This window comes from Lactuca serriola, chromosome 9 (genome assembly GCF_051521515.1).
Source record: "Lactuca serriola cultivar US96UC23 chromosome 9, Lser_US96UC23_V15, whole genome shotgun sequence".
Taxonomy (NCBI): domain Eukaryota; kingdom Viridiplantae; phylum Streptophyta; class Magnoliopsida; order Asterales; family Asteraceae; genus Lactuca; species Lactuca serriola.
Window position 1 is genome coordinate 7,105,732 of NC_136416.1, and position 11,500 is coordinate 7,117,231.

An 11,500-nucleotide genomic window follows, 5' to 3' on the forward strand; every position below is an offset into this window, starting at 1 on the left:
ATTTGACCCATCTATTTTTTTATTTTATTTTTATAAATTATTATATAAAAATATAAATTATAAATTATCTTAAATATTTTAAATGAACCACCTTTATGTTTTCAATAAAAACAAATATGTATAAATCAGGAGTTTCGAAGCCTATCTTCCATTTTTTTTTTTATTGATTTTATTTAAACAGTGAATATATGGTATCGTTCTAATTCTGTAGATGCCCATAATACATTAAGTCCGAAACAGGTTTTAGAAGGGGACTGCAGTTATGTTGAAAATGGGTATTATTGGCCCAATATATGGAGTAAATAACGGGCTTTAAAGATTAAGGCCCAATGCATGACATGCGAAGAAATTGCATATCTTAACAGTCGGTAATCGGTAGTTATCTTGTCATTGTCTCTCTCCAGTCTTCCCCAATCCTCCTGATGATCTTAACTTTTTAGTTACGTGATCGACGAAAGGGAAACTACACGCGTTCTTACGAAACTTCAATCATAGTTTTTCCAGTCAGTTGAATTGTAGATGAATTTCTTCAAATCTATGTTATCTGGCGACATTGAGCCGGAAAATATGGATGGTTCCGTGAATTCCGAGACCGATCTTCGGCAAAATCAATCTCCAAAGCATGAAGGAAGTGAAAGAGCTGAAGAAACGCATTTAAATTTAAATTCTTCTTCATCTGGGGAATTTGACAGCGGCAGCGGTGGTTTATGGAGCTTTGGTGATCTGGTGAAGAATTTAACAACCAGATCGGAATCAGTACTTGAGACATACCGTCGCGATCTGAAGGAATTCGGTTCAGGATTGAGGAAAGAATCCGATTTGTTCCGTGAAGTCGCGAGTCGAGCAGTGAAGGAGCTACCATCTTCGATCGAGGTCGGCACATCGGCGATCGATGGAGTGTTGAAGTCGACTGCGGATATCATCTCACAAGGTAAGGACGCTCTTCTTGAACCTTCCGATGTTGATGATTCTGATGTCTCGGAAGCAGGACAGAATTACAGTGATCGTAGTGGTTTAAATTCGAAAGTGTACAGTCGTTTCGATTCTCAACTTAATGCGATTCAAAGTGATGCTCGAACTTATTGCAACGATCCTGAGGATTTAGATGATTATAATAAGTGGAAGCTAGGGTTTGTGCTGAGTGACAGGGAAAGCGAGATTGAGAAACTGATTGGAGATAATGGATCTGTAGAAGCAATTTACAGGAAAGTTGTTCCGAATGAGGTTAATGATGGAAGCTTTTGGTGTAGGTATTTCTATAGAGTTCAAAAGCTTAAACAGCAGGAGGACGTGAGAGCTAATCTGGTAAGGAGATCTCTAACAGTCGATGATGAAGAAGATTTGAGTTGGGATGTTGATGAAGAAGAAGAAGAAGAAGCTGTATTGCCTGAAATTGAAAAGAAACAGAGTTCTAATAATGAATCTATAACTGTGAGTTCCAATGTTGCTGAATCAGTGCAAAATCCAGATGAAGATGGTGTTGATGAATCTAAAAATAAAAGTTCTGATGTTGTCAATGAGGATGAGGAGAAGAAGACCATTGTTGCTGATGTCAGCAAAAACAGTGAGGAGCCAAAACAGAGTGGTGAACATGTGTCTGATGAGAAAGTTAGTCAAAATCTTAATGCTGGTAAATATGATGATGTAACTGAGGAAGATCTCGAGTGGGATGAGATTGGGGACGTTGGAGACAACGATGAAAAGGAAATCTTGCAAGGCAACACCCCTAAGAAAGCTGATGTGTTTAAGCAGTTGAATAGTAATAGTGGTGAAAACGATGAGGATTTGAATTGGGATATAGAAGACGATGATGAACCCCCTGTGAAAGCCGGTAATAGTAAGTAGGAAGTAGTTTTTCATCGCACCGAAGGTGTTTTGCATTGTGATTTGTGTGTTGTGGGTTACTAACATCAGATCTGTTTGTCATTGTATTTACGCTTTTTGTCTTGTTGTCGTTTTAAAAAGCAATCTGTTTCTATGCCACATGTCATGGTTTTGATCCTAAAATCTTGACTTTTAAAGACTAATGATAATTCACAATTTTTAAATTACACTTTACTAGTACAACACTCGGGTGACATGGAAAGGAAAGTCTAATCACCACGGCCTTGTTGTAGACCAAGTGAAGCTGACCTGACTGACTGCATAGGCTAAATACTGGAAGTGGAGGTGGAATCTGGAGTGTGTGGTTGAGATGAGGCTGGCAGTGTGAGAACACTAGTTACACGGCCCCTTTGGACACGAGGAGGTAGATGATTTGTTGGTTTTTGTGATCCGATACTCCATGGTAAGAAAACCCCGGTGCCACTTCCACCACCATGAGGCCACCTTCTTAGGCTTAGAACCATTGGATTAACTGGGGCTAACATGACTAGTTGTGGTGCACCAAGGACATCCCATTTGGACTTGGAGTTAACGTTGCCATTAGGTTGCCACATGGTGATGGAACTTGTTGCTGATCTGACGTTCTTTTCGTAGTACGAGTCTTCTGTCTGAACTTTGAAAAATGTGAGGCTGATTCTTTTAGTTGGAGATTGACACATGACATGTCGCGCCATGTCAGCACTGTTTCCCCTCATCAGTAAGAGGGACCTATGGAGTTGTACACAGACGGTTACAATGTTTTCATTAGTGGTAATAATTAATAAAGAAGTAAAAACAGTATGTGGTTATTACCCTTGGTTGAGAGAAAGCATAAGTGGTCCTTTATAGTTTCCATCCTTATCACAAACAAGAGTTCTCCCAAAAACCATTGTTGATTCGGATAGAACAAGGGTAGAGATCGGTTTATCAAGATGAGGTGGCTTCAAGAACGGCTGCGAAAACTCTCCCTATAGGAAAAACAAACTGGCTTTCACTTTGTGAACTATACGTAATTACATATCACACATGTATATGTAATATCTTTGATAGAAAGATTAGATTACATATAATACCTCGTCAAAAAAGTTTATGATGCAGCTGTTTGGTCGTCTGTTTTCGGGAATCAGATGGTACTTAATCAGGTGATCAATCACACCTTCAAGAGGATCTGGAATTGGCTCGATATGAGCTGTACACATACATATATGTTACTAAACAGATTTAGGATTTGAATTTTGACATGCATGTTTTATCCAATTTTTAGCTAAACTTTTTTTGATGCAATTACTTACTATCTTGGGATTTACTTGTAGCTTCGGCATTTATCTGTCCAAATATGGGAGCTCCAAATTGAATAAGCTCTCTCTTGATGGCCTGCGACTGCTGGTTGTAAATGATAAACGTCTCACCTAATTAATGACACGTTAATTAATATCAGAACTTGGGTTGGCAAAAGGAATGAGCTAGTTTAGCTATAAAAGCATCAATAAAGCACAGGATCCCCTCACCCGAGAGTTGTCCATTATTTCCGGCAACTCGGAGTTTATTCACATACTCATTTAACCGAGTTAACTCTGTATGGGTAAGTATGTTCTCATACAGCTTCAAACCTCTTACAACATTGACCTGTCAACCAACACAAGTCCAAAATTATTATGTGCATATATAGCGAATTGAAGTAATTAACAGGTATATATCAATTCGGTTGAATATAATTAAAATAATTAAAAAAAAAAAAAAGAACTCGCCATATGTCCTTTTACAGACTCCTTGGCTACGAACCCTTTTGTCATCTTGATCTGAGCTCTCCAGACCTCCCAATCTTCTTGGTTTGAGCATATCTTTATGTTTTCTTCTTCTACCAATGCCTCCCGCGCATCTTCAGATCCTGTACATAGTCCAAAGTTATATATAAGGAATTAGATCAGTATATATGCACAATAAAAGATTAACAGCCAGACACCCTATATGCAAGATTAGCTTTTTTTTTTTTTTGAGGAATTCATATATAATTAATCCAACTTAAATATTGAAATTAAATCTTGTGAGACATTTTTCTTAAGTGAAATTAATAGATATAATTCACATATAGCAGCACTTCCATTTCCATCCAAATGGATAAAAAATAATATGGGTTAGATACTGTTACATTTTTTACTTGTATTAAAACCTTTTTGATGCATACACAGCATAGCACTGAGCACCAGCACCCTCCCCACTAACAAAGGTAAAAAAGCAACGAGTAATGCACTACTACTGTACAGTTAAACTAGGATTCCTTCATCCACTACAAGAATGCGATAGAGGTTGGATGTAATTTCCAAGAATAGCATTACCTACTCCTAAAAAGCTAGAGTTTTTTTTATCCGATTGATTAATCCATCGAAAACATTATATATATATATATATATATATATATATATATATATATATATATATATATATATATATATATATATATATATATATATATATATAACTTTCCTTTGAAGCACATCTAATGCACTAAAATTACCTATCATTTAAGACCATTCATATCAATGCAATTCAAAGTGGTCCTTATGTTGTATAATTTTATATGAATAAATATAAGTAATTAATTATATACTTATATATAATAAAATATTACTAAAATATGGTAGGATATATACTGACATGGCCTTGCAAAAGGACTTGCAGTTGCAGGTAATGAAAGAGCATTGATGACTTGGCTGAAGTCATTTTGCATGAAGAATTGAATTAAAAGGCATTTGGTACTTTTGGGGTGGATGCTCTAAACTTCAAAAATCACCAAAAATAAACTTTAGAAATCCGTTTATTAAAATAATCATTGTAACTGTGGACAGTTAATATTGAGGGAGTTGACTTTGCCAATAGTAGTAGGATCATAATCCAATCACAAAAATTTCAAAGGCTCCGCCCAACAAAAAATTCACAGGTGGTGACTGGTGATATCCGTTATTACGGATCTCCTCCTGCAGCTCACACCAAACCATGCGCCACTAAATTATATTCCATTTTAATACATACACTCATCTCATCATAAAAAAAATCTTTTTTTTTTCTTTTCAAAAAGGCGTAATTATGAATTTATGATAATAAGAAGAATAGTTTACCAACTCATCATTTAATTAAAAAACTATTATAAATTGTTATAATACTTCTGATTGTTATAAACTTGAGTTTTGTTTTAGGACAATCGCTCTAAATACTTGGAAATTCAAACTTTTTAAAAACGTTTAAACCCTTGAGTTTTAATTTTGTTATGTTATTGAGAAAGGTTAATGTTATAAAACAACAAACCAACTACTTTTATTTTTATAAAATTCCATTAAATAATTTAAAAAGGCAATATTATAAAGTACATAATCAAATCGTTCTAGTCACAAAATATCATTAAAACAAAAGTATTTTGTGAACAAAATGTAAAGTTTCATACATTTTAATTTTAATAATAATAATAATGATGCGTTGTTGAAAAAAAAATTGTTCGATTACATATTTATGGATACATTAATATGCTTAGAACTTTTTAACCAGAAAATTGAAAATAAAGCCGGCCTAGCCGATACAAGCAGGCATGCAACTATACCAATATCTAAAGGCACTTTTTAAGTTTTTATTGAAATCGAACATCGACAATCTCACTTCAAAAAAAGTCATTGGGAAGATGTCAAGTGTCGACAGATCTGAATTTTCGCTTTTACTGATTCTTGATTCTCGATATGTACAATGCAAATGCATGAGAGAAAAGAGACCACATGATTCTGTTTATATATAGGAACTCACTCAATTCCAATTAATGGACACGAAGAAACCGTTCCTTTAAACATCCATATCCCAATATTGAAAAACTAAAATTATTATGTAGAACATTGAAATTTGACGTCAATGTAATAGAACATGTAAAAAATAATGAGAAACGGAGAAAAAAATCTGGAAAAATGGCAAGAGGTAAATGCAATTTGATAGAAAACAGTATGTATGTAGTATGAGAGATCAGATGAGACACATAATTTGTTGTCATGCCTATACCAACAATAACAAGTATAATCGTTGTTACCTGGATCGGTTATCTTTATCTCGTTTGTAGGTGAATTAAGTCTGGTAAAATCATCGTCAACAGCCTCAACACCTCGATTTCTATTTCTATCGTTGGGATCCTCTTTTGGAATTTCATGATGCTGCACTTTCAGTGGCAAAGAAACATCGACTTCTTCTTCAATCTTTTGAACCCCTTTCGATTTCGTTTCGGTCAATTTCTGGAGCTCGAGAGTTACGTCAGCGATGGAAAAATACTTTTGCATTTGAAGAATAGGGATCCAATTAATCCGGCGGCGGTGTATAGCAGCGAATACTGACTCGTACTCGCACCTTCCGCCTTCTAACCGAGACAGATGGCCACACAACGCGTCAATAATTGCATTCGCCGCTGCGAACTCGCCTCGGAACCAGGAGATAATCACGTCCTTGGTGAACGTCTCTATTGGATGTGTCGTCGGGGCTAGATCGGAAGCTGTAGAAACGCTGGCTGCTGACGCCATGCTAGTCTCTTCTAACTAAAAAAAATATTAGCTAATCGAAAACCTGTTTCCCATTCGGGCCACTCGAAACAATGGCTTAAGATGTTCAGTCAGTTATCGGGATTTCCCATTAGCTGATAATTCGGAGTTTTAGCGAGAGAGAGAGAGAGAGAGAGAGAGAGAGAGAGAGAGAGAGAGAGAGAGAGAGAGAGAGAGAGAGAGAGAGAGAGAGTATGCATGTGCTTATTATAGAGTGATTGAAGACAGAAATGAAAAAAGGGAACTATATATAATATTGAAAGCGAGGGTTAGGTTTCTGAGGAGCGTATAGTGTCATGTCCGTAAGTGTGTCTTCACATATTGTGTTGTCAACTTTTCATTGGTTATTTTTGCAGAGGTTAAATAATATTAGAACTTGGGTTGGAAAAAGGAATGAACTAGCTAGTTTAGCTATAAAAGCATCAATGAAGCACAGGATCCCCTCACCCGAGAGTTGTCCATTTTTTTCCAGCAACTCGGAGTTTATTCACATACTCATTTAACCGAGTTAACTCTGTATGGGTAAGTATGTTCTCATACAGCTTCAAACCTCTTACAACATTGACCTGTCAACAAACACAAGTCCAAAATTATTATGTGCATATATAACGAATTGAAGTAATTAACGGGTATATATCAGTTCTGTTGAATATAATTAAAATAATTTAAAAAAAAAAAAAAAGAACTCGCCATATGTCCTTTTACAGATTCCTTGGCTACGAACCCTTTTGTCATCTTGATCTGAGCTCTCCAGACCTCCCAATCTTCTTGGCTTGAACATATCTTTATGTTTGCTTGCGCATCTTCAGATCCTGTACATAGTCCAAAGTTATATATAAGGAATTAGATTGGTATATATGCACAATAAAAGATTAACAGCCAGACACCCTATATGCAAGATTAGCTTTTTTTTTTTTTTTTTTTTTTTTTTTGAGGAATTCATATATAATTAATCCAACTTAAATATTGAAATTAAATCTTGTGAGACATTTTTCTTAAGTGAAATTAATATATATAATTTACATATAGCAGCACTTCCATTTCCATCCAAATGGATAAAAATTAATATCGGTTAGATACTGTTACACTTTTTACTTGTATTAAAACCTTTTTGATGCATACACAGCATACCACTGAGCACAAGCACCCTCCCCACTAACAAAGGTGAAAAAGCAAAAGGTTAGACTAAAGGGAGTGACTCGCCATCCTCCCTCGCTGAGCATTTGTTAAAGCCTCGTTACGACTCCCTATCCATGTGTTAAGCTATGAGTTAAGCTAGGTTGTTGGTTGCCTCGCCTGAGGAAAGAGAAGATAGGTTGTCCCCATTTAAATATTTCATCTTCAAACATTTGTACTTCTAGCTTTAGCAACTTGTATCCTTTTCATGATTTATTTTATTTAAATAGTTAAATAAAATTATATTTGATTTAAGAAAAAAAATATTTACCTTCTAAACACATCACCACTCCATATTACCATATTATGATTAGGCGTCCATAAAAATATGAGGTGACAATGCTTTAATACATGCTATCACTCCCTCTAGCCTAATGCACTACTATACTATTGCACTTAGGGGTGTTATTCGTTTGGTTTTTCAGTTTTCATTTAAAATGGTTCGGTTTTATCGATTTTTTTACATTTTAAATCTAACCATAACCAAACCAAATAAGGTTCAGTTTAATCGGTTTAGGTTTATCCAGTTCGGTTTAACGGTTAAACCGAATGAAATCCAGCAAGTAAAAATAAATATTAAACTAAAAGAAAAACTTACTAAACTATTATCAAACAAGAAACTATATTAATATATAAAATATTATATTTATGTTGTAGAGATAGATTGATATAATTTTAATTGTATATGAAAATGAAAGAAACGACTAAAGGTTATTTGGTTAATTTGTTATTTCTTTTTCTTGATTTATTTTATTTAAATAGTTAAATAAAATTATATTTGAATAATGTATCTTAATTTGTTTAAAGAAACCAAATTAACTGAAAACCAAATAAACCAAACATCATTTGGTTCGGTTTAGTTATTTGGTTTTGGTTTTTTATGACACCCGTACACTAGGATTCCTTCATCCACTACAAGAATACGAGAGAGGTTGGATGGAATTTCCAAGAATAGGATTACCTACTCCTAAAAAGCTAGAGTTTTTTTTATCTGATTGATTAATCCATCGAAAGCATTATATGTGACAACTAAAGTATCCTTTATATATATATATATATATATATATATATATATATATATATATATATATATATATATATATATATATATAACATTTAGATTTAACTTTCCCTTGAAGCACATCTAATGCACTAAAATTATCATCATTTAAGATCATTTGTATCAATGCAATTCAAAGTGTTCCTTATGTTGTATAATTTTATATGAATAAATATAAGTAATTAATTATATACTTATATATAATAAAATATTACTAAAATATGGTAGGATATATACTGACATGGCCTTGCAAAAGGACTTGCAGTTGCAGGTAATGAAAGAGCATTGATGACTTGGCTGAAGTCATTTTGCATGAAGAATTGAATTAAAAGGCATTTGGTACTTTTGGGGTGGATGCTCTAAACTTCAAAAATCACCAAAAATAAACTTTAGAAATCCGTTTATTAAAATAATCATTGTAACTGTGGACAGTTAATATTGAGGGAGTTGACTTTGCCAATAGTAGTAGGATCATAATCCAATCACAAAAATTTCAAAGGCTCCGCCCAACAAAAAATTCACAGGTGGTGACTGGTGATATCCGTTATTACGGATCTCCTCCTGCAGCTCACACCAAACCATGCGCCACTAAATTATATTCCATTTTAATACATACACTCATCTCATCATAAAAAAAATCTTTTTTTTTTTCTTTTCAAAAAGGCGTAATTATGAATTTATGATAATAAGAAGAATAGTTTACCAACTCATCATTTAATTAAAAAACTATTATAAATTGTTATAATACTTCTGATTGTTATAAACTTGAGTTTTGTTTTAGGACAATCTCTCTAAATACTTGCAAATTCAAACTTTTTAAAAACGTTTAAACCCTTGAGTTTTAATTTTGTTATGTTATTGAGAAAGGTTAATGTCATAAAACAACAAACCAACTACTTTTATTTTTACAAAAGTCCATTAAATAATTTAAAAAGGCAATATTATAAAGTACATAATCAAATCGTTTTAGTCACAAAATATCATTAAAACAAAAGTATTTGGTGAACAAAATGTAAAGTTTCTTACATTTTAATTTTAATAATAATAATAAGAGTAAATTACACGCTTGGTCCCTATGGTTAGGGGTAATTTGCACACTTAATCCCTAACTCATTTTTTTCACTCGGAAGATCCTTATGTTTTTGATTTGTTGCGCGTTTAGTCCCTAACCAAATTAAAATTACTAAATTACCCTTAATGGTATTTTCTTTTTATCTTTTTATTATTATTTATATTATTTTTATAAAAGAAAATAGAGATGTCGGTCCCAACCCATTTATTATAACCCCTCTTTTTCCTTTTTCTTCTTTGAAAAATACGTATCCCTTTCTCTAAATATCTCTGTTCGTAAACCTCCATTATTACCTTCTTCATGTCGTCGCCTTAGAACAGAAGTACAATAGAGTATGTTTCTTTATGTGCTAGTATATTATATGTTGTATGCGTATAGCGGGCGAGGCCTAAGAGAGACAGATCTGTATACCGAGCGGGGCTCGATGTTAGGCGGGGCCTGATGTCGGGTGGGACCCGAAGACGGAGCGAGTCCGATGTCGGGCAAGTCCCGATGTAGCGGGCGGGGGTCCAATATATGGCTATATGTTTGGTATGTGGTAGGTTGGGGAACTCACTAAGCTTCATGCTTACGATTTTCAGTTTTGGTTTCAGGTACTTTCGGTAGCGGATGGAGAAGTTTCGGATGACTGCATCACACACACAATGATGTTTAGCCTGGGATGTTTTACTTTGATGTAATAAATAAGTGTTTTGAGAAGATACTCTGATTTGATAACTATGGTTTATTAATGAATTAAAATGAAATATTTGGTCTTGATTTTTGGGACGTTACAGTACTGGATCTACAAGCTTCTCCTTGATCCAAGCTATTGAGTCTTCAAGTTTCTTCCACTCAAACCACCTTCCAAGATTTTACACACAAAAAACGAGGAGTAATACATGATTAGGGTTTTCTGAGTTTGAGGGAGACAATAAGAGAGGTAAAGGATGGCTAATGAGCCTTTAAATAGGGTGCAAAACCCTAGAAATTAGGGTTTCACATTCCAGCTCCAACTCGTCGAGTAGATTCTAGAATCCATGCGACTTTAGCCTTCTCTACATGACGAGTTGGGGAATCCAGCTCATCGAGTAGGTCTAAATACATAATTATAAAACTTTAAAATTTATACCGTGGAGTCGGGGTGTTATATATACAATGCATGCATACTAGGCCTACAACACAAGGCTAGACTGCCCCGTAAGCCTACAACATAAAGTTATACCACTCCCGAGCATGCATCATATAACTAGATTGCTCTTGGGTATGTTGGCCTACATCACAAAGTAGTACCACCTCAACCCATCCATACTATATCGACATATGCACCAAAACAATAACAAGCAAGCACATGTAATCATATCAGATATACCAATCTAACATATCACTATAGCATAACAACATCCTACACATAAGGACACATACTGCAGTACAAAGTATAGTGAGAAAATCACCTCGCAGTCTAGCAGATAACAACACAGCTCTCACAAAATCCACAACTGGCACTATAGGTCACCTATACAGCAATCATGGACCAGATTCTCAAACTCCTACTAAAAATCCCCAAATTGACTTAAATTCAAACTTGGTCAAAAGTCAACGGTCAACATCAAAATCAACACTCAAAGACCTTACAGTCGGCTGTGACGTCATGGTCTAGCTTCAACCATGTCGTGGTGGCCTCAGGACAAAATAATCGTGGAAACGCATAACGCCGCGTCGTGGAGGCTATGCTATGTCTCCATGACATGGGATCTGTCCAGACCAACTTAATTCATTAAGCTCATT

The 11,500-nt window shown here is 34.6% G+C and overlaps 2 protein-coding genes across 2 annotated transcripts; one reads left to right on the top strand and one right to left on the bottom strand.

The window, feature by feature from the left end:
* The first annotated feature begins 369 nt into the window (after positions 1-369).
* LOC145072536 (uncharacterized) lies at positions 370-1,983 on the top strand. The gene has a single exon (XM_079018982.1). It carries the CDS (start codon positions 520-522, stop codon positions 1,843-1,845), a length of 1,326 nt encoding a protein of 441 aa, XP_078875108.1. The 5' UTR covers positions 370-519; the 3' UTR covers positions 1,846-1,983.
* Positions 1,984-1,990: 7 nt separating this feature from the next.
* Positions 1,991-6,890, bottom strand: LOC145072535 (RNA demethylase ALKBH10B-like). Its single transcript, XM_079018981.1, has 7 exons — positions 5,927-6,890; positions 3,612-3,751; positions 3,372-3,489; positions 3,156-3,272; positions 2,937-3,052; positions 2,677-2,831; positions 1,991-2,592 (listed from the first exon to the last, which is right to left on the bottom strand). The coding sequence occupies exons 1-7, from the start codon at positions 6,405-6,407 to the stop codon at positions 2,151-2,153; spliced, it is 1,569 nt and encodes a 522-aa protein (XP_078875107.1). The 5' UTR covers positions 6,408-6,890; the 3' UTR covers positions 1,991-2,150.
* Between the last annotated feature and the right edge of the window lie 4,610 nt (positions 6,891-11,500).